Genomic DNA, 14,895 nt, shown 5'->3' on the forward strand with positions numbered 1-14,895 from the left:
TGTTAGTTTTTCTTTTTTCTTTTTTGATTTTTTTTTGATTTTTTTTTTTTTTTTGCAGGTTTTGCCATTTTGAAATTTTCGATGAGCTGTTTAGGAAGAGCCATTTTGAAGAACTACGGTGATTGCGACTAATGAGATGGGGATACGTGAAGCAGGATAGATACGATAATATAGGTATTTGTGTGCTGTATTCGTAGTTTATATTGTTTGGTTGTTATTAAGGGGACATAGTTCCACGTAGATTAATTTAGTTGACCTTATTTCTCTTTCCTTTTTTTTTCCAGAGTTGAAAAGAAGCTTGTTGGCTAGACAAATAGAGAGTTAGATAAAGATGTCTTCTGACAAGATCGAGAATGACCCCTCATTTAACAATGGTAAAAAAAGAGGTAGAAAAGAATTAAGAGTCATAAAAAGAACCTCTACAAGAAGTAGTGATTTAATTCGAAAGGGGAAAAAGTCATATGAATCACACGAAGATTCTAACAAATATTTTGATGGAAACGAAGTAAATGAAGAAGAAGAGGAAGAGGATCAAGAAGAAGGAAGTGATGACGACGATGATGATGAAAGAAAGGAAAAGGTTTATGGCGCTCTTTTAACAATTCTAAAATCTGAACATCCTGAACCTAAAAGACGCAAGAAAAGTTCAAATAATTTAAATAATAACCTATCACAAACTGAACAAGATCCAAAAAAATATATAGCTCAAGATGATTATGAAATTACTAATACAGATGTTGTATTAGAATTTGAAAATGAACAAATTGAAAATGCTTTGGATGAAAAACAAGCCAGTGAAAAAGAAGACAAGGACGAAGAAGAAGAAACTATAAGTGATAACAATTCATTGGATAGTGAGGATGAAACAGATCCCTTTGAAAGTCATTTTAATAAAGCTTCTGAACAATTCATTGATAAATTAGACAATGCATTCAAATCGCATGAAATTAAATATAAATCACTGAAGTTGAGTGGTAATTCGATAGATCAATATATGTTATATTCTGAACCAAGGATCCTTACAGATCAAAATTCCAGATCAGCACAAATTAAAACTCCCATCATTAAATCATCTATTCACTCCTATTTCCTAAAACAAAGATTAAAAGTGCAAAATGATTTAATGGATCCTAAGAAAGATGACTTGACAAAACTTCAGAAGGATTTGGTAGATCCAATGTTTCAATATAAAGATATATTATACGAATATGGCAACTATGATACTGATGAAGAACAATACAGAAATTTATATTCAATACATGTTTTAAACCACATATACAAGACAAGAGATAGAATCTTAAAGAACAATCAGAAGTTACAGGATAATCCAGATGCAGAATTTCTTGACCAAGGTTTCACCAGACCAAAAGTACTGATTATAGCGCCAACTAGAGATACGGCATATCATATTGTTGACATTATTATTAATAAATCCGGTATAGATCAGGTGGATAAGAAATCTAAGTTTAAAGACCAATTTCTCGAGGAATCACTACCCCCATCCTCAAAACCTAAATCTTTTCAACATATTTTTAAAGGTAATACCAACGATTTTTTCATCCTCGGTATTAAGTTTACTAGAAAAGCGATTAAATTGTATAGTAATTTTTATCAATCTGATATAATCGTTTGTTCTCCATTAGGGTTACAAATGATTGTGGAAAACACAGATAAGAAAAAAAGACAAAACGATTTCCTGTCATCTATTGAACTGACTATCATTGATCAATTGTATTCTATTGAGTTTCAAAATATTTCCCATTTGTTCACGATCTTCGATCATTTAAACAGGATCCCACAAGAGCAGCATGATACAGATTTCAGCAGAATTAGAATGTGGTACATTAATGACCAAGCTAGGTTGTTTAGACAAACAATGATTTTCACTAAATACATTTCCCCTGTTGCAAATTCATTTATCAATGGTAAGTGCCAAAATTGGTCAGGTAGATGGAAGAATCATAGAGTCATTCAACCTGAACAATCTGGTATCGGTCAATTAGGGTTAAGAGTTAGACAGATATTTCAAAGGTTTGATATATTAGATGGTAATGTTGTGGATGAACCAGATTACAGATTTAAAAACTTCACCAGTGTAGTGATTCCAAGTATTATTAAATCAACAGGTTATGAGGAAGGGATTTTAATTTATATTACAGATTACAGTGATTATGTTAGAATCAGGAACTACATGAAAGATAAGACTAACATACTATTTGGTGATATCAACGAATATTCAGATCAAAGGCAATTGACAGCAAATAGGACATTATTTCAACAAGGCAGAATTAAAGTATTGTTATACACAGAAAGATTGCATCATTTTAGACGTTATGAAATTAAAGGTGTCAAGAGTGTTATTTTTTACAAACCACCAAGTAATCCAGAGTTTTATAATGAAATTGTCAGATATATCGGGAAGAGTGTCTTTTTGGATCAAGCGGACATAAACATCTCTACAGTGAAATGTATCTACTCTAAAATGGATGCTCTCGCCTTAGAAAATATAGTGGGGACTAAAAGAGCAGGTATTTTGTGTCATGCTCAAAACGAGACTTATGAATTCAAATAAGGAAGGGAACCAAGATATATACATGCATATTCATCATTTATAAGAACTGAATGATATATCAATGTGTCAATATACTTATATCTAAATTTTTTTTGCTTTTTGTTTTTGTATAATCAAATCGATGTTGTTCCAAAGAAACTTTCCTTTTTAGGAGTGTTTTTCCTATAATAGAAAATCAGTCAGAAGTTACCTTTTTTAGTTTTTAGTTATTTTTTGTTTTTTCTCTTCCTTTTTTTTTTTTTTTTTTGTTTTGTATCCTTATATGCCTTAAATTTTGCTTTAAATAATAAAATAGAAAAAAAAAAGAGAGAGGTTTATTTGAGTTCGTACGTTGGAAAAGAATAAAATTCTATGTTTGTGTTCACAAAATGTGGACTAGGAAGGTCTACGATGTGAAGTTATATTAATAACCCTCCAATAGTTAATCTATTTTCAGATTGAAACACAAAGACGAAGGACTTAATTGTATGACAGTGTGTGAATAGATACATAAAATATATAAGAAATACGACTTAGAAAAGAAAAAAAAAATAACAAAAAAGCAAATGAAGATTCAAACAAACGCAGTGAACGTGCTAGAAAGAACTTCAAACTATCTAAATTCAGGGGTGCTGAAGATACCACCTACATGGTTTAATGTGATTGCAAAATATCCACCAAGAAAACAGTTTATTAGAGAACCTATATTAAATGACCCAGTAACAGGGAAATCAAGGGTCAATTCATTGAAATTTAAAGATGGTATTAATAAAAAAGGATTGTATAAGACAAGGGCAAATTTGAAGGATAAGACATCTGGTACAAATAAATTATATAAACCGGTCAATCTTGTATATTTGGAGGATCAGTTACGACAATTGTTTTATGAACAACATCCGTGGGAAAGATCACGTCCAAAGATTCTTATTGAAAACACTAATATGTCTGCAAGGAATTATGATTGGAGTCAAATACAGCAATTGGGCAAACCTTTGGATGGAGAAAGTGTTGTTCAAAGGTCCTTATATCTATTAAAGAATAAACAGTGCTCTAGTTTGATGGGTGCATATGATCAGGCAAGATTTGAGTTTTATAGAATTCGAATGGAACAAGAAATTCAAGAACAAGTAGCCATGGAAGAAGCAGAAATGTTTGGGTCTATCATGGGTCTATCAGCCATTGACTTCGGTATTGAAAAGGAACAAGAAGTTATTAGGCAATGGAAAAAAAAAGTTATCAAAGAGACAGAATTGTTATCTGCTAGACGTGCCAATCCATCAGAATCATGGTCTAAGGAAGGTACCGTTTCAAAGGAAAAAAAGAACATAGAAAAAGTTAATGAAAAAGACGAAATCGAAGAATTATTATTATGATTTAATACTGGAAGTCTTTTTTGTACTTTTTATTAAATTTTCTTATTCATTATATATGTGCATATATTTACTATGTATATATTCACTGCTTGTATATAGAAATTATCACATTGACACATTTGGAAATATTAGAAATCTTAGAAATATTGTCATTTCTATTAATCATATTGCAATCTACTAAGATTTATTTTATACGCCACACAAGATTGGATAAAAGGATTAATAGTCATCGAATGGCATATCATAGGTATAAGCCTTTTACGCAAACTATTGAAGCGAGAGATCAATTATATTTGCAGCTAACAAATAAGAAGAAAAAACTGGGTTAGAACAGAAAAATCTCATGAAATCAAGTGACTTACAGACCATATTTCTTATATAGTGTATATGTGTATGCATGTTATGCATTATGTACAATAGATACGACATTGCAGTTACTGGTTGACAATAAATTCGTCTTTATTTCTTTGCAAAAATGGCTCTAAAAGGTTTTTTTTTGACAGAAATATCAAAAACCTTTTAACACTACCCTAACTATATATAACCATCCTAGAGGAAAAATAACAAAGTCTTAAATACAACCCTATTAAGTATTTGTGACAGCGAAAAAAAGATTGAGGAAAAAAGTATAAAAACGAAAAAAAAAATACTTCCAATACAAAAATTGATAGATGAGAAAATGTTCCTATACCATTTTTCTATACTTTTACCCTTTCAGGATATTGTGGGTGAATTAAAAAAAAAAATAACATGGGAAAAAAAATTAAAAAAGAAAAAGAAAACGAAAAAATTCCTCCGGAAAAAAAAAGTAATAACAAGAAAAAAAAAATAAGGAAATGACAGAATGATGGATGATTCATTTATATTCAACTTTGGAGATATTTATCTTCATGACTATATAAACAACCTATGGGTATTTGCATCAAAGATATCTCAATAAACTAGCATTCGTGTTCCTTGAAAAAATTATCATCAAAAAAAAAAGCTCGGGTGAGTTTTCTTAATAAGGAGCCCAAGTTAATTACAAGTATCCACATATATATACATATACATATACATATACATATAGATAGCAATTATGTTTAGATCTGCCTCTTATAGACTAGTATCCTGCCGTGGTTTGGCCACAAATGCTACCAAGAATTTGACAATTGGTTTAATTCCAGGTGATGGTATTGGTAAAGAAGTCATTCCAGCAGGTAGACAAGTTTTAGAAAATTTGAACCCAAAACATGGTTTATCATTTAATTTTATTGACTTACAAGCTGGTTTCCAAACTTTCCTTGATACTGGTAAAGCCTTGCCAGATGAAACTGTTAAAGTTTTAAAGGAACAATGTCAAGGTGCCCTTTTTGGTGCCGTTCAATCTCCAACTACCAAAGTAGAAGGTTACTCTTCACCTATTGTTGCTTTAAGAAAGGCTTTGAGCTTATACGCAAATGTGCGTCCTGTTAAATCTGTCTCCGGTACAAATGATAGGCCAGTCGATATGATTATTATCAGAGAAAACACCGAAGACTTATATATTAAGATTGAAAAAACCTATAAAGATCCTGCCACCGGTACTAGAGTCGCAGAAGCTACTAAAAGAATTACAGAAGTTGCTACAAGAAGAATTGCTACTATTGCCCTCGATATCGCTTTACAAAGATTAAAGAATAATGGGCAAGCTACATTAACTGTCACTCACAAATCTAACGTCTTGTCTCAAAGTGATGGTTTATTCAGGGAAATCTGCAAAGACGTTTATGAATCTAATAAAAATAAATACGGCGGTATCACCTACAATGAACAAATCGTGGATTCTATGGTCTACAGAATGTTTAGGGAACCAGAATGTTTTGATGTCGTTGTAGCTCCAAACTTATATGGTGATATTTTATCTGATGGTGCTGCTGCTCTTGTGGGTTCCTTAGGTGTTGTTCCAAGTGCTAACGTTGGTCCAGAAATTGTTATTGGTGAACCATGTCATGGCTCTGCTCCAGATATTGCTGGTAAGGGTATTGCTAACCCAATCGCTACTATTAGATCCACCGCTTTGATGTTAGAATTCTTAGGATTTAACGCTGCTGCCCAAGATATTCACCAAGCTGTTGATGCTAACATTAGAGAGGGTAGAGTTAAGACTGCTGATTTAGGTGGTGATGCTACTACCCAACAAGTCACTGATGATATCCTTGCTAGATTGTAATGAAATTGCTACATGTAGTTTAGTACTCTATCTATACATATATGTGTATGTACCAACCAAAAAAAAATTATATATATAGAAATTTTTTAAGATATAATGAAATTGTTAATGCATAGAAAATATGTTATATATAGAAAAAAATTATTGAATTAGAACTTCTTATTACGGATTAGTTCATTGTACTATGCTTGGGTATTTCCATTTAAAATCTTGTTCCAGTTTATCTAAACTGTTGCACTCTAAATCTGAATTTTTAGTTTTCGAAATTCTTTCACTGTCTGGTATAGTATTATTTTCCTTTGAGGATGTATTTTGATTCATGTAAGGGTAAAGAATTGGTTTCTTTGATGTTTGTGAACGCAAGAATATAGGTTTTTTGGGGATAGGAGGTGGTAATTTGATTCCTTCAGATTTTACGATTTGATCTGTAGATTCAATTAGTGGCTTCAAAACAACACTGCTTTGTCTTTTTGAAGAAGTATCGGTCGTGTTATAGCTTAATGAAACCTTTGGTTTATTTTTAACAAACTCTAGATTTTTTGATGGTGATTGTTTAGTAAGCTTGTTGACAGTCAATAGAGGTTGATTAATCTGTGAATTAACGTTAGTGTATTTCCCATAACCCGATGCTGTTCTTTTTGCTGGAGAATTTTGAGCGGCTTTTAATAGTGTCATGACTCTCTTTTCGATAGAATTTTTTGTGTCTGCATTGATAGTAAATTTAATGGGGGATGGAGATTTGAACGCTCCTGGTTTCTCTGGTATACCAAGCAAATTTTCATCAATGTAATCATTGATAATATAATTGTTTTGAGGACTATTAGTATTGGTATCTAACATATCACGTCCGTTTTCTTCAATATTCACCTTCGGAAGTTGGACACTTTTATATGTTGATCTTTTATCTAACTTTCTATTGTTGTTATAATGATTGTCTTGATCTAGAAATGAATCAGAGGAGATGTTTCTTTTACCAACAGACGATGTAGATGATGAAGCGGAAGGGTTTCTAAGATGTTCCATTGAGAAGGCTCTTACATTGCTGGAGATGCCAGATACGCTATTTCTTAATGCTTCTATTGTGGATTTAATACTATTACCTGTATTATTTCTCGATGATGTTCTAACTAAAGATGTAGTAGTATTAATACCAGACTCATTTGACATTACTCTTTTCAGTTGTTCAGTTAATTTTTTTACTATGCTACCTCCTGTGTCATTACCAGTAACATTAGTTTGCTTCAAGGATAAAGATGATCTATTATGACTAATTGAACTTCTTCTTGATGAAACAGGAGAGTCTATACATTCTTCATTATTTGTCTGTGTCTGTGAATTCACATATTTGTTATTTCTCTTATTAGAGTTAACTGGTTGGAGAGGATTGCTAACAAGGTTAACTATAGTTTTGCCTACATTACTGTGAATATTATCATGGATATATGGCTCCTTATATTGATTAAAGGATGAAACAGTCTTTTGCTTTGAAGATGAAAAATCCTGAAGGGATGGTTGGACTATTTGATGATTTAATTGAGACTCAAAAGTTGTCATAGATTTGGATGGATGCATTGCTAGGAAATCTTGTTTGATTGGATTAGGAATTATATTATTAGATTGTCCAAGTGTTACAGTTTGACTGTATTGTAACATCGGTATGTATTCCTTCGTTGGTGATCTCTGTGGTTTTAATGGCGAAATAATTTTTTGTTGTTGTTTTATTGGAGTAACTGGATTCCTTGTAGGTGAATAATTTGTGACAGGTATTGGGAAATTTAATGTTTGAGAAGATACCAATTCACTTTCTTTGACCCTCTCCAGATAAAAGTTTTTGATTGGGCATGGAACACCTTGCATTCTAGACACTTCTTCCAAAACTTGACATATATTGGGTCTTTGTAAAGGTGATGGAGATAGAAGTACTCTTATTAAATTTTTCATTCTATCACTGTAAATTGGATATGCAGGATATTGGTATCTTACAGAGAGAATAGCAGATTCGCCAGCATGTTCAAAGGGTGTTGTATAATAACATAGTTTATATAAGAACACCCCAAGTGCCCATATATCTGCCTTTTCATCAATAGCGAAACCACGAGTCAAATCAAGCATCTCAGGGGCTCTATATTGTGCGGTTGTATTTTTCATAATATCATGTTGAACATACATTAATTCTTGTGAATTTCTAGGAGGACGAATTATCCCACAAACCGAGCCAAAATCACATATCTTGAAAACATTATCCTTAGAGATCAACACATTTTCGATTTTAATGTCTCTATGGATCAAAGGTGGTTGTAATTTATGCATTGCAGCTACTCCTTGACAAGTTTGGCTCATAATATTTAGTACTTCAATTTCAGTGAGTCTATTACGTAATCTTGTGTTTAGAAAATTCAATAGTCCACCATTTTTACAGTATTCCATTAACATGATCACTTCATATGAACCATTCTCGATTGAAAATTTTTTTGCATGAGAATCAATATAGGAGACAACATGTTTATTATGTCTAAGTAACTTCATGGCATCAACCTCCGCTCTTAATACGTTCAACCCAAGTTTATCAGGAACGATGACCCTTTTTAAACATACAATATTTGATCCTGTGTATTCATCTTTAGGCGATATTTCTGCTACATAGATTTGGGCAAACCCACCACTTGTTAAATATTTGATAATTTTTGCCTTGTGTGAACCTACAGTTAATATTTGACCTTCTCGATATTGATTAATTTGGGGTTGATTCATAAGTAATTAAAGAATATAATTAGAGTATATAGAGTGGAAAAATGAATAGAGTCGATAACACAGAGTGGAAATGAGTGGTAGAAGCTAGGATGTTTGTTAAAAAAATAAAAAAAAGATAGGACAGGTATATATGTTTTTTATCAAAATAATCACCATTCGTTATTTTATAATCAACATCAAAAATTGATTGATTGATTGAAAGGCTGAAGAATAAGATAAAAGTATACCTAGTTATGGAACTATTTATAGTGTAAAGCTTCAAATCATTGTCTTGACTGTAGATCAATATACATTGATTTACCCATTTTATTATTTTTTTTTTTTTTTTTTTTTTTGATGTTTGTCGAAATTGTTTAATTTTTTTTGATCTAAAAGTCTCGACAGAATTAAATTTTCGAAAACAAGAAAAAGAAAGCCACAAATATTGCAGCCAGTTTCATTGTGAAGTGACTGAACATTCGCCACCGAGCCCCGATACGTTATTATAAGACAAATAATAAGGTCTTACTAATATACATTTCTATGGATATGATAGAATTTTTTTTTTTTCAGATTACTTTTTGGGACTAAGAAGATGTATCTGTCTTAACTTTATTTTGTTTTAACAACTATATTTTTTAAGAAGTGTATTTATAGTACCATAGTAATGATAATTATTATGTATATGGACGACTTCAATTAATATGCACAGTATATAATTACTTAACAATTTTATTTACTATACTATGGCTTATACTTAATAACAAGTTTCATCCTAACTTGTTATTACATCTTAGTTTTTTTTCTCCTTCCTTACCTTTATATATTGTTTATAGTTGTAAAGGTTTTCCTTTGTACTTTTCCTTCTTCATGTTCTTTAAAATTCTTTTTGTTTTGAATTCTCACTTTAGACAGTTATACAAATATTACTTCAAAAGAGGCTGGCATATTATATTATTTTTTGTTATTCTAATGTCCGTAGTGAGTTGCACAATTGATACTCTTATTGCACGATTATACCTCTAACATTAATCAATAGTTATATTATAATAAGGTATTTTAATTCATAATATAGATAGAACCTCTCAAATTCATTATACTACACCTTGAAATGATACCATTTTGTGTATTAGAAAATTTTTCTATAAGGTAAAAACTAGGGAAATTTTTATTGTTTTTGAGTCTTGGTCTTACTGTATTTAGTTTTTGTGTAAGAAAGTTTTATTTGCCGTTTTTTCTATTTCTTCTAGGACTGAATAAGTTCAATATCATTATAGTATACTAAGAAAAAAATTTTATATTTTATGTTGGAGATTATTCAAGATTTGGCAGGTTTGCAAATTTGTAATATTTAAATATAATTTAAATTTGTTTAAAGTTACAGTCTCCTGATCTGCTATTTCCTATTTATAACCTCTTTTTATATTTATTTTTATTATTCATTTCAACTATTTGATAGTATAATTATGCGGGTTATTTTTTAAACTTTTAACCTACAATAATAAATGTTATCAAACAAAGTTGAGGAGACCATTGGGATATAATCTAATAATTTATCAACAAATTCTGTTTTATCTTATAACATTATATCAATTTAATATTCTATTGGACCTCTAAATGAGTGAGGTTGTTGGTTCCTTGGCCCAGTTGGTTAAGGCACCGTGCTAATAACGCGGGGATCAGCGGTTCGATCCCGCTAGGAACCATTTTTTGTTAACATGATTCACATAGTTTTATCATGAAAAACGACACTATTGACTGTAATATTTCAAAAGAAAAAAATATTTACATATAGTGTTGTGGTACATAGGTTGCATAGTTAACCATACACTATAGATATAAAATATATTATTATTAATACTGTTGCTAAACTAACTGTTATTAGAAAGTCACAACTATAGGGTTATCATATAAATTTGTAAAATCAATAATGATCTTGTTGCCTTACATATTTATCAACTGTATATCTAATTTTAATAAAGTAGATATATTTGAAAGTTCAAAAATAAAATAGATAAAGTCTAGTTACATACAGAATTACAAATATATAAAATCAATAATTAGACTAAACCCTCAATATACAGATATATATATATATCATTGTATCTTTTATCTTTTTTTTGTTAATCCATAGCATTGTTTTGCCCTTCTTACAATACCCCTCTCAAAGTACTACTAGACCTCTTATGTTTATAGGTCACAGGTAAGCTCTTCTTGGGTAGTATGATATTGCTAACAAAATAACAAACAAATTACGAAAATTCATTAAGTTCATACTTTGTACTGTATGTTGTCGCCTATAAAGTGATTCTGGATAGACCATTATCCGTAGTATTTCTTAATCATGCTGTCATTCCCAACTGTATCAATCTATTAAGAATATTCATACGTAACAAGTATTTAATTATTCATACATAACTCAAAACTACCAGCCAATATTATGAAAGAAGATTTAGGTAATATATGTGTGAACCAATTTGCTTTCTTGAAATCAAAATCTGGTTTCATCCTGTTTATAACTTTGAATTTTCACATATTTTCAAATTACAAGAAATCTTTGTGTGTGACATCATTAGATAAGATAATATTGGAAAATAATATCTAATGGTATTGATAATTATTTACCATTTTTATCATTTTAGTTAGAATTCTTCTACATATGTTTGTATAATTTCCCTTTTTTAACATATGAACACAAAAGGTATTTGGTAATTATAAATAGTCTGTCGAGATTTTTTACTTACTTCTTGTCTATAGTAAGAAATAAAACCAAATAACTATATCACTGTTTAGTTTTGAATTGTTTACTAAACTATTAAACACATTTACATTATTTACATATATATATAGCAATTTACTAGTACTTCAAATTTTTTTGTTTTCGATTTTAAAAGTTTCTGGAAATGGTTATTTAACAAGATTTTGGGAAAAAGCTAAAAAGCGATGACCTTGATAGAGATAGATATATACATATATCTATAATTATGAACAGAATGTATTAAAGTAATATACACTTTATGAAAATAAGAGTTATATAATATTTGTATATCGACTTACAAAACAGATACTTGTTTTTTTTTTTTTCACCCATTTTTTGTAAGTGGATAAAAGCTGTACAACATTGACAAAGTTTTTCTTCTTATAACAGATATACATACACTTAAGAGATATACGATTTTTTAAATATCTAAATGGCCAGAAAATTAAAAGGAAAATCCAAACCAAAAGGGTTAAAAATTGCTTTACAGAATCAATTATACCAACAAAAATTAGCTAATTCTCATAAAAAAAAACAACAAAACATTTTAAATGCTAAATCACAACTGTCTAAAAAGGCTTTAGAACAAAGGGTACGTCAGCAAGCTAAAGAAGCCAATTTTATACCGTTTAATAAAAATGAAACTTTATTATTAATAGGAGAAGGTGATTTTTCATTTGCTAAATCTATTTTAATACAAGGTTATATTCAACCAGAAAATTTAATTGTGACAAGTTTTGATGCTTCTGTTAATGAGCTTAAATTGAAATATCCACACAGTTTTGAAGATAATTATCAATACTTAGTTGATTTAGGTGTGAAGATTTTTTTTCAGATAGATGGAACTAATTTAATCAAAACTTTTAAATTATCGAAACATACACCATGGAAGAAAATAATGGGTAAACAATGGCATTTTAAATATTTACAAAACATTATGTTTAACTTCCCTCATACAGGCAAAGGTATTAAAGATCAAGACAGAAACATTGCAGACCATCAAGAACTAGTCTTTGGATATTTTGATAGTGCAAAGCAATTATTCAAATTGGTCAATTCACATGTCAATCGTTCCAAGTCCAATCCAACCCAAGGGTATCAACTAAATAAGGAAACAGACACTCATAATTCAGCTTCTATTAGTGAAGACGGCATTGGTAATATAATTATATCCACATTTAATGGTGAGCCTTATGATTCATGGCAGGTCAAATTATTAGCAAAAAAGAATGGATTAGTTTTAAACAGATCATGTAAATTCTATTGGGCAAATTATCCAGATTATCATCATAAAAGAACCAATAGTGAACAGAGCACTACGAAACGTGCAGAAGAAAGAGATGCCAGGACATACATTTTTAAGCAAAGCATCAGAAAGAAAAACAAGTCTAATGATGATTCTGACGCAGACAGTGTGTGATTCCAACAGCCTAGTAATGGCTTCTTTTGTCTATTTTATAATCAAAGAATATATATACATATATAAGAATATATAAATATAGAGATGTATATAATGGGTTGAGTACCAATAGATGCTGTATTAAGTTGGATACATTTTAATGAAATCTGCCTCCATATATATTTGTTTATCAATAGGATCGAAGATTTCCTTATCTTGTAGGTGCATTATATTTCTTGCCCTTAGTTGTTTAGCTAATAATTTTATTCTTTCTGCATCGTAAACATTACCATTGGGTAACATTACTGGATTTTCAAACAGTTTGGATTCGGTGTGATGGGCGTAAGGTAGATGTTCCGCAATATGTTTGAAAGGGCTATTACAAATTGGACATGGATTATAATTTTTTTCATTATCAACTATATTTTCATAATATGCGGCAGATTTATCTTTATTTTCAATACCACCATTATCTCTACTGTCATTTCCATTAGTCTTATTATCTAACTCGTTAATATCAATGCTACCATACCTGTTATGCAAGATATTATTATATTGTTCAAGTATAGAAGTATTCTTGTCATGAAAACATGCTTTTGTTTTCAAAACAGAAGTACCTAGAGATAGATATATTAAAAGCGGTTCATTTCTAGATATCCCATACATTGAATAATATTCATCTAAGAACAATTCATTTAATTTAACCCAATTGTTGTCACCCAACAGATCTAAGTATTGTATTAAGTTTTCTCTTTTAAAAAATTTATCCTTTTGGCTGTTAAGTGAGTAGTTTGTTTTTGAAGAGAATTTATTATTATCATTATTGTTGTTGTCATTGTTGTTGTTACTATCCGAATCTGATGCTAATGAGAAGTAATTTTTATTTTTAAAGAAATGATTGAATGCCAACGATGGATCTTGTTCATATGTGGACAATCGTTCCATAAAAGGTGTTGATTCATAGTTATTTAATTTATTCTCTCTTTGCATAGTGACTAGCAGATTCTGACATGTTTCCATATAGATCATTAAGCCAGATGCAATCTGCAAATCATTAAAATTTGTATCCAAAAACTTAATTAAATGGTTTTGGTAACAGTTTATTGCATTGTCATAATCATGCTTCTTCAGTAATTCAATATATTGTTGAAATCTAGTCAGAAATTCCAAATTAGATTTTTTATCTCTTAAATACGCTTCATTCTCTTTGACAAACTCGATTAAATAAGTTAGATTATGATTCTTTAATAACGATCTTGAGATTTTGTTTGCATTAAGTAGTATTTTATAGTCTAAAAGACTATCTATATCTTGTTGTTTTAGAAAGATAACACCGGGGTTTTCTAAAGTATTTTCATCTAGGTCACCGTTTCTTGTCAAATAATCGCCAATCAGTAAATTTGTATATTTTTGGTACCATTGAACAAGTCCCAATTTATCCTTTGAATCTTTATACCTTTGCAAGTCTTGGAAAAACTTGATTCTTTGCTCAATTCTGTTTAGGATCTCTAATTCGTTATTAACAATCGATTTGATGGATTTCTCGAAGTGTTCAGTTATCTTTATACAGTCGTTTAATTCTTTCAATGCCAACTTATCGTTCCCCAAATCCTTACAAGACAATAAATTATCGATTTTGGCACTCATAGCATGGATCTTAGCTGAATAAGTGGTCAATTTATTTTGAAATCGATCATAATTTTTTTGTAGAAGAGAATATGGGATATGAAACAACTGTTCATTCAATTTCAAATGGAAATCTGTTCTAGGTTCGTTGAATAATGTAGTTGTTGAAGGTAATGACATCTTTTTTGTTTATATATATATATATTTCTTATCTTATCTTATCTTATCTCATTTATATAAGTGTGCTTTTTATACACTTATATTTCT

The 14,895-nt window shown here is 30.1% G+C and overlaps 6 protein-coding genes and 1 non-coding gene across 7 annotated transcripts; 5 read left to right on the forward strand and 2 right to left on the reverse strand.

The window, feature by feature from the left end:
- Window positions 1–331: 331 nt before the first annotated feature.
- UTP25 (rRNA-binding ribosome biosynthesis protein UTP25) lies at window positions 332–2,572 on the forward strand (the record flags this gene model as incomplete). Its single annotated transcript, XM_064860014.1, has 1 exon — window positions 332–2,572. The coding sequence occupies one exon, from the start codon at window positions 332–334 to the stop codon at window positions 2,570–2,572; it is 2,241 nt and encodes a 746-aa protein (XP_064713387.1).
- Window positions 2,573–3,117: 545 nt separating this feature from the next.
- Window positions 3,118–3,924, forward strand: RSM25 (mitochondrial 37S ribosomal protein mS23 RSM25; the record flags this gene model as incomplete). Its single annotated transcript, XM_064860015.1, has 1 exon — window positions 3,118–3,924. One exon carries the CDS (start codon window positions 3,118–3,120, stop codon window positions 3,922–3,924), a length of 807 nt encoding a protein of 268 aa, XP_064713388.1.
- A 1,078-nt stretch (window positions 3,925–5,002) lies between these two features.
- Window positions 5,003–6,115, forward strand: LYS12 (homoisocitrate dehydrogenase; the record flags this gene model as incomplete). The annotated part of the gene is made up of 1 exon (XM_064860016.1): window positions 5,003–6,115. One exon carries the CDS (start codon window positions 5,003–5,005, stop codon window positions 6,113–6,115), a length of 1,113 nt encoding a protein of 370 aa, XP_064713389.1.
- A 174-nt stretch (window positions 6,116–6,289) lies between these two features.
- On the reverse strand, window positions 6,290–8,866 carry PRK1 (serine/threonine protein kinase PRK1; the record flags this gene model as incomplete). Its single annotated transcript, XM_064860017.1, has 1 exon — window positions 6,290–8,866. The coding sequence occupies one exon, from the start codon at window positions 8,864–8,866 to the stop codon at window positions 6,290–6,292; it is 2,577 nt and encodes an 858-aa protein (XP_064713390.1).
- A 1,610-nt stretch (window positions 8,867–10,476) lies between these two features.
- On the forward strand, window positions 10,477–10,552 carry PWA37_003493. The gene has a single exon. It is a non-coding gene; the product is annotated as a tRNA-Ile (tRNA).
- Window positions 10,553–12,036: 1,484 nt separating this feature from the next.
- On the forward strand, window positions 12,037–13,023 carry BMT5 (25S rRNA (uracil2634-N3)-methyltransferase; the record flags this gene model as incomplete). Its single annotated transcript, XM_064860018.1, has 1 exon — window positions 12,037–13,023. The coding sequence occupies one exon, from the start codon at window positions 12,037–12,039 to the stop codon at window positions 13,021–13,023; it is 987 nt and encodes a 328-aa protein (XP_064713391.1).
- A 120-nt stretch (window positions 13,024–13,143) lies between these two features.
- Window positions 13,144–14,808, reverse strand: FYV10 (glucose-induced degradation complex subunit FYV10; the record flags this gene model as incomplete). The annotated part of the gene is made up of 1 exon (XM_064860019.1): window positions 13,144–14,808. One exon carries the CDS (start codon window positions 14,806–14,808, stop codon window positions 13,144–13,146), a length of 1,665 nt encoding a protein of 554 aa, XP_064713392.1.
- Window positions 14,809–14,895: the final 87 nt, after the last annotated feature.

This window comes from Arxiozyma heterogenica (assembly GCF_036370985.1).
Source record: "Arxiozyma heterogenica strain weizmannii chromosome Unknown scaffold_27, whole genome shotgun sequence".
Lineage (NCBI taxonomy): Eukaryota > Fungi > Ascomycota > Saccharomycetes > Saccharomycetales > Saccharomycetaceae > Arxiozyma > Arxiozyma heterogenica.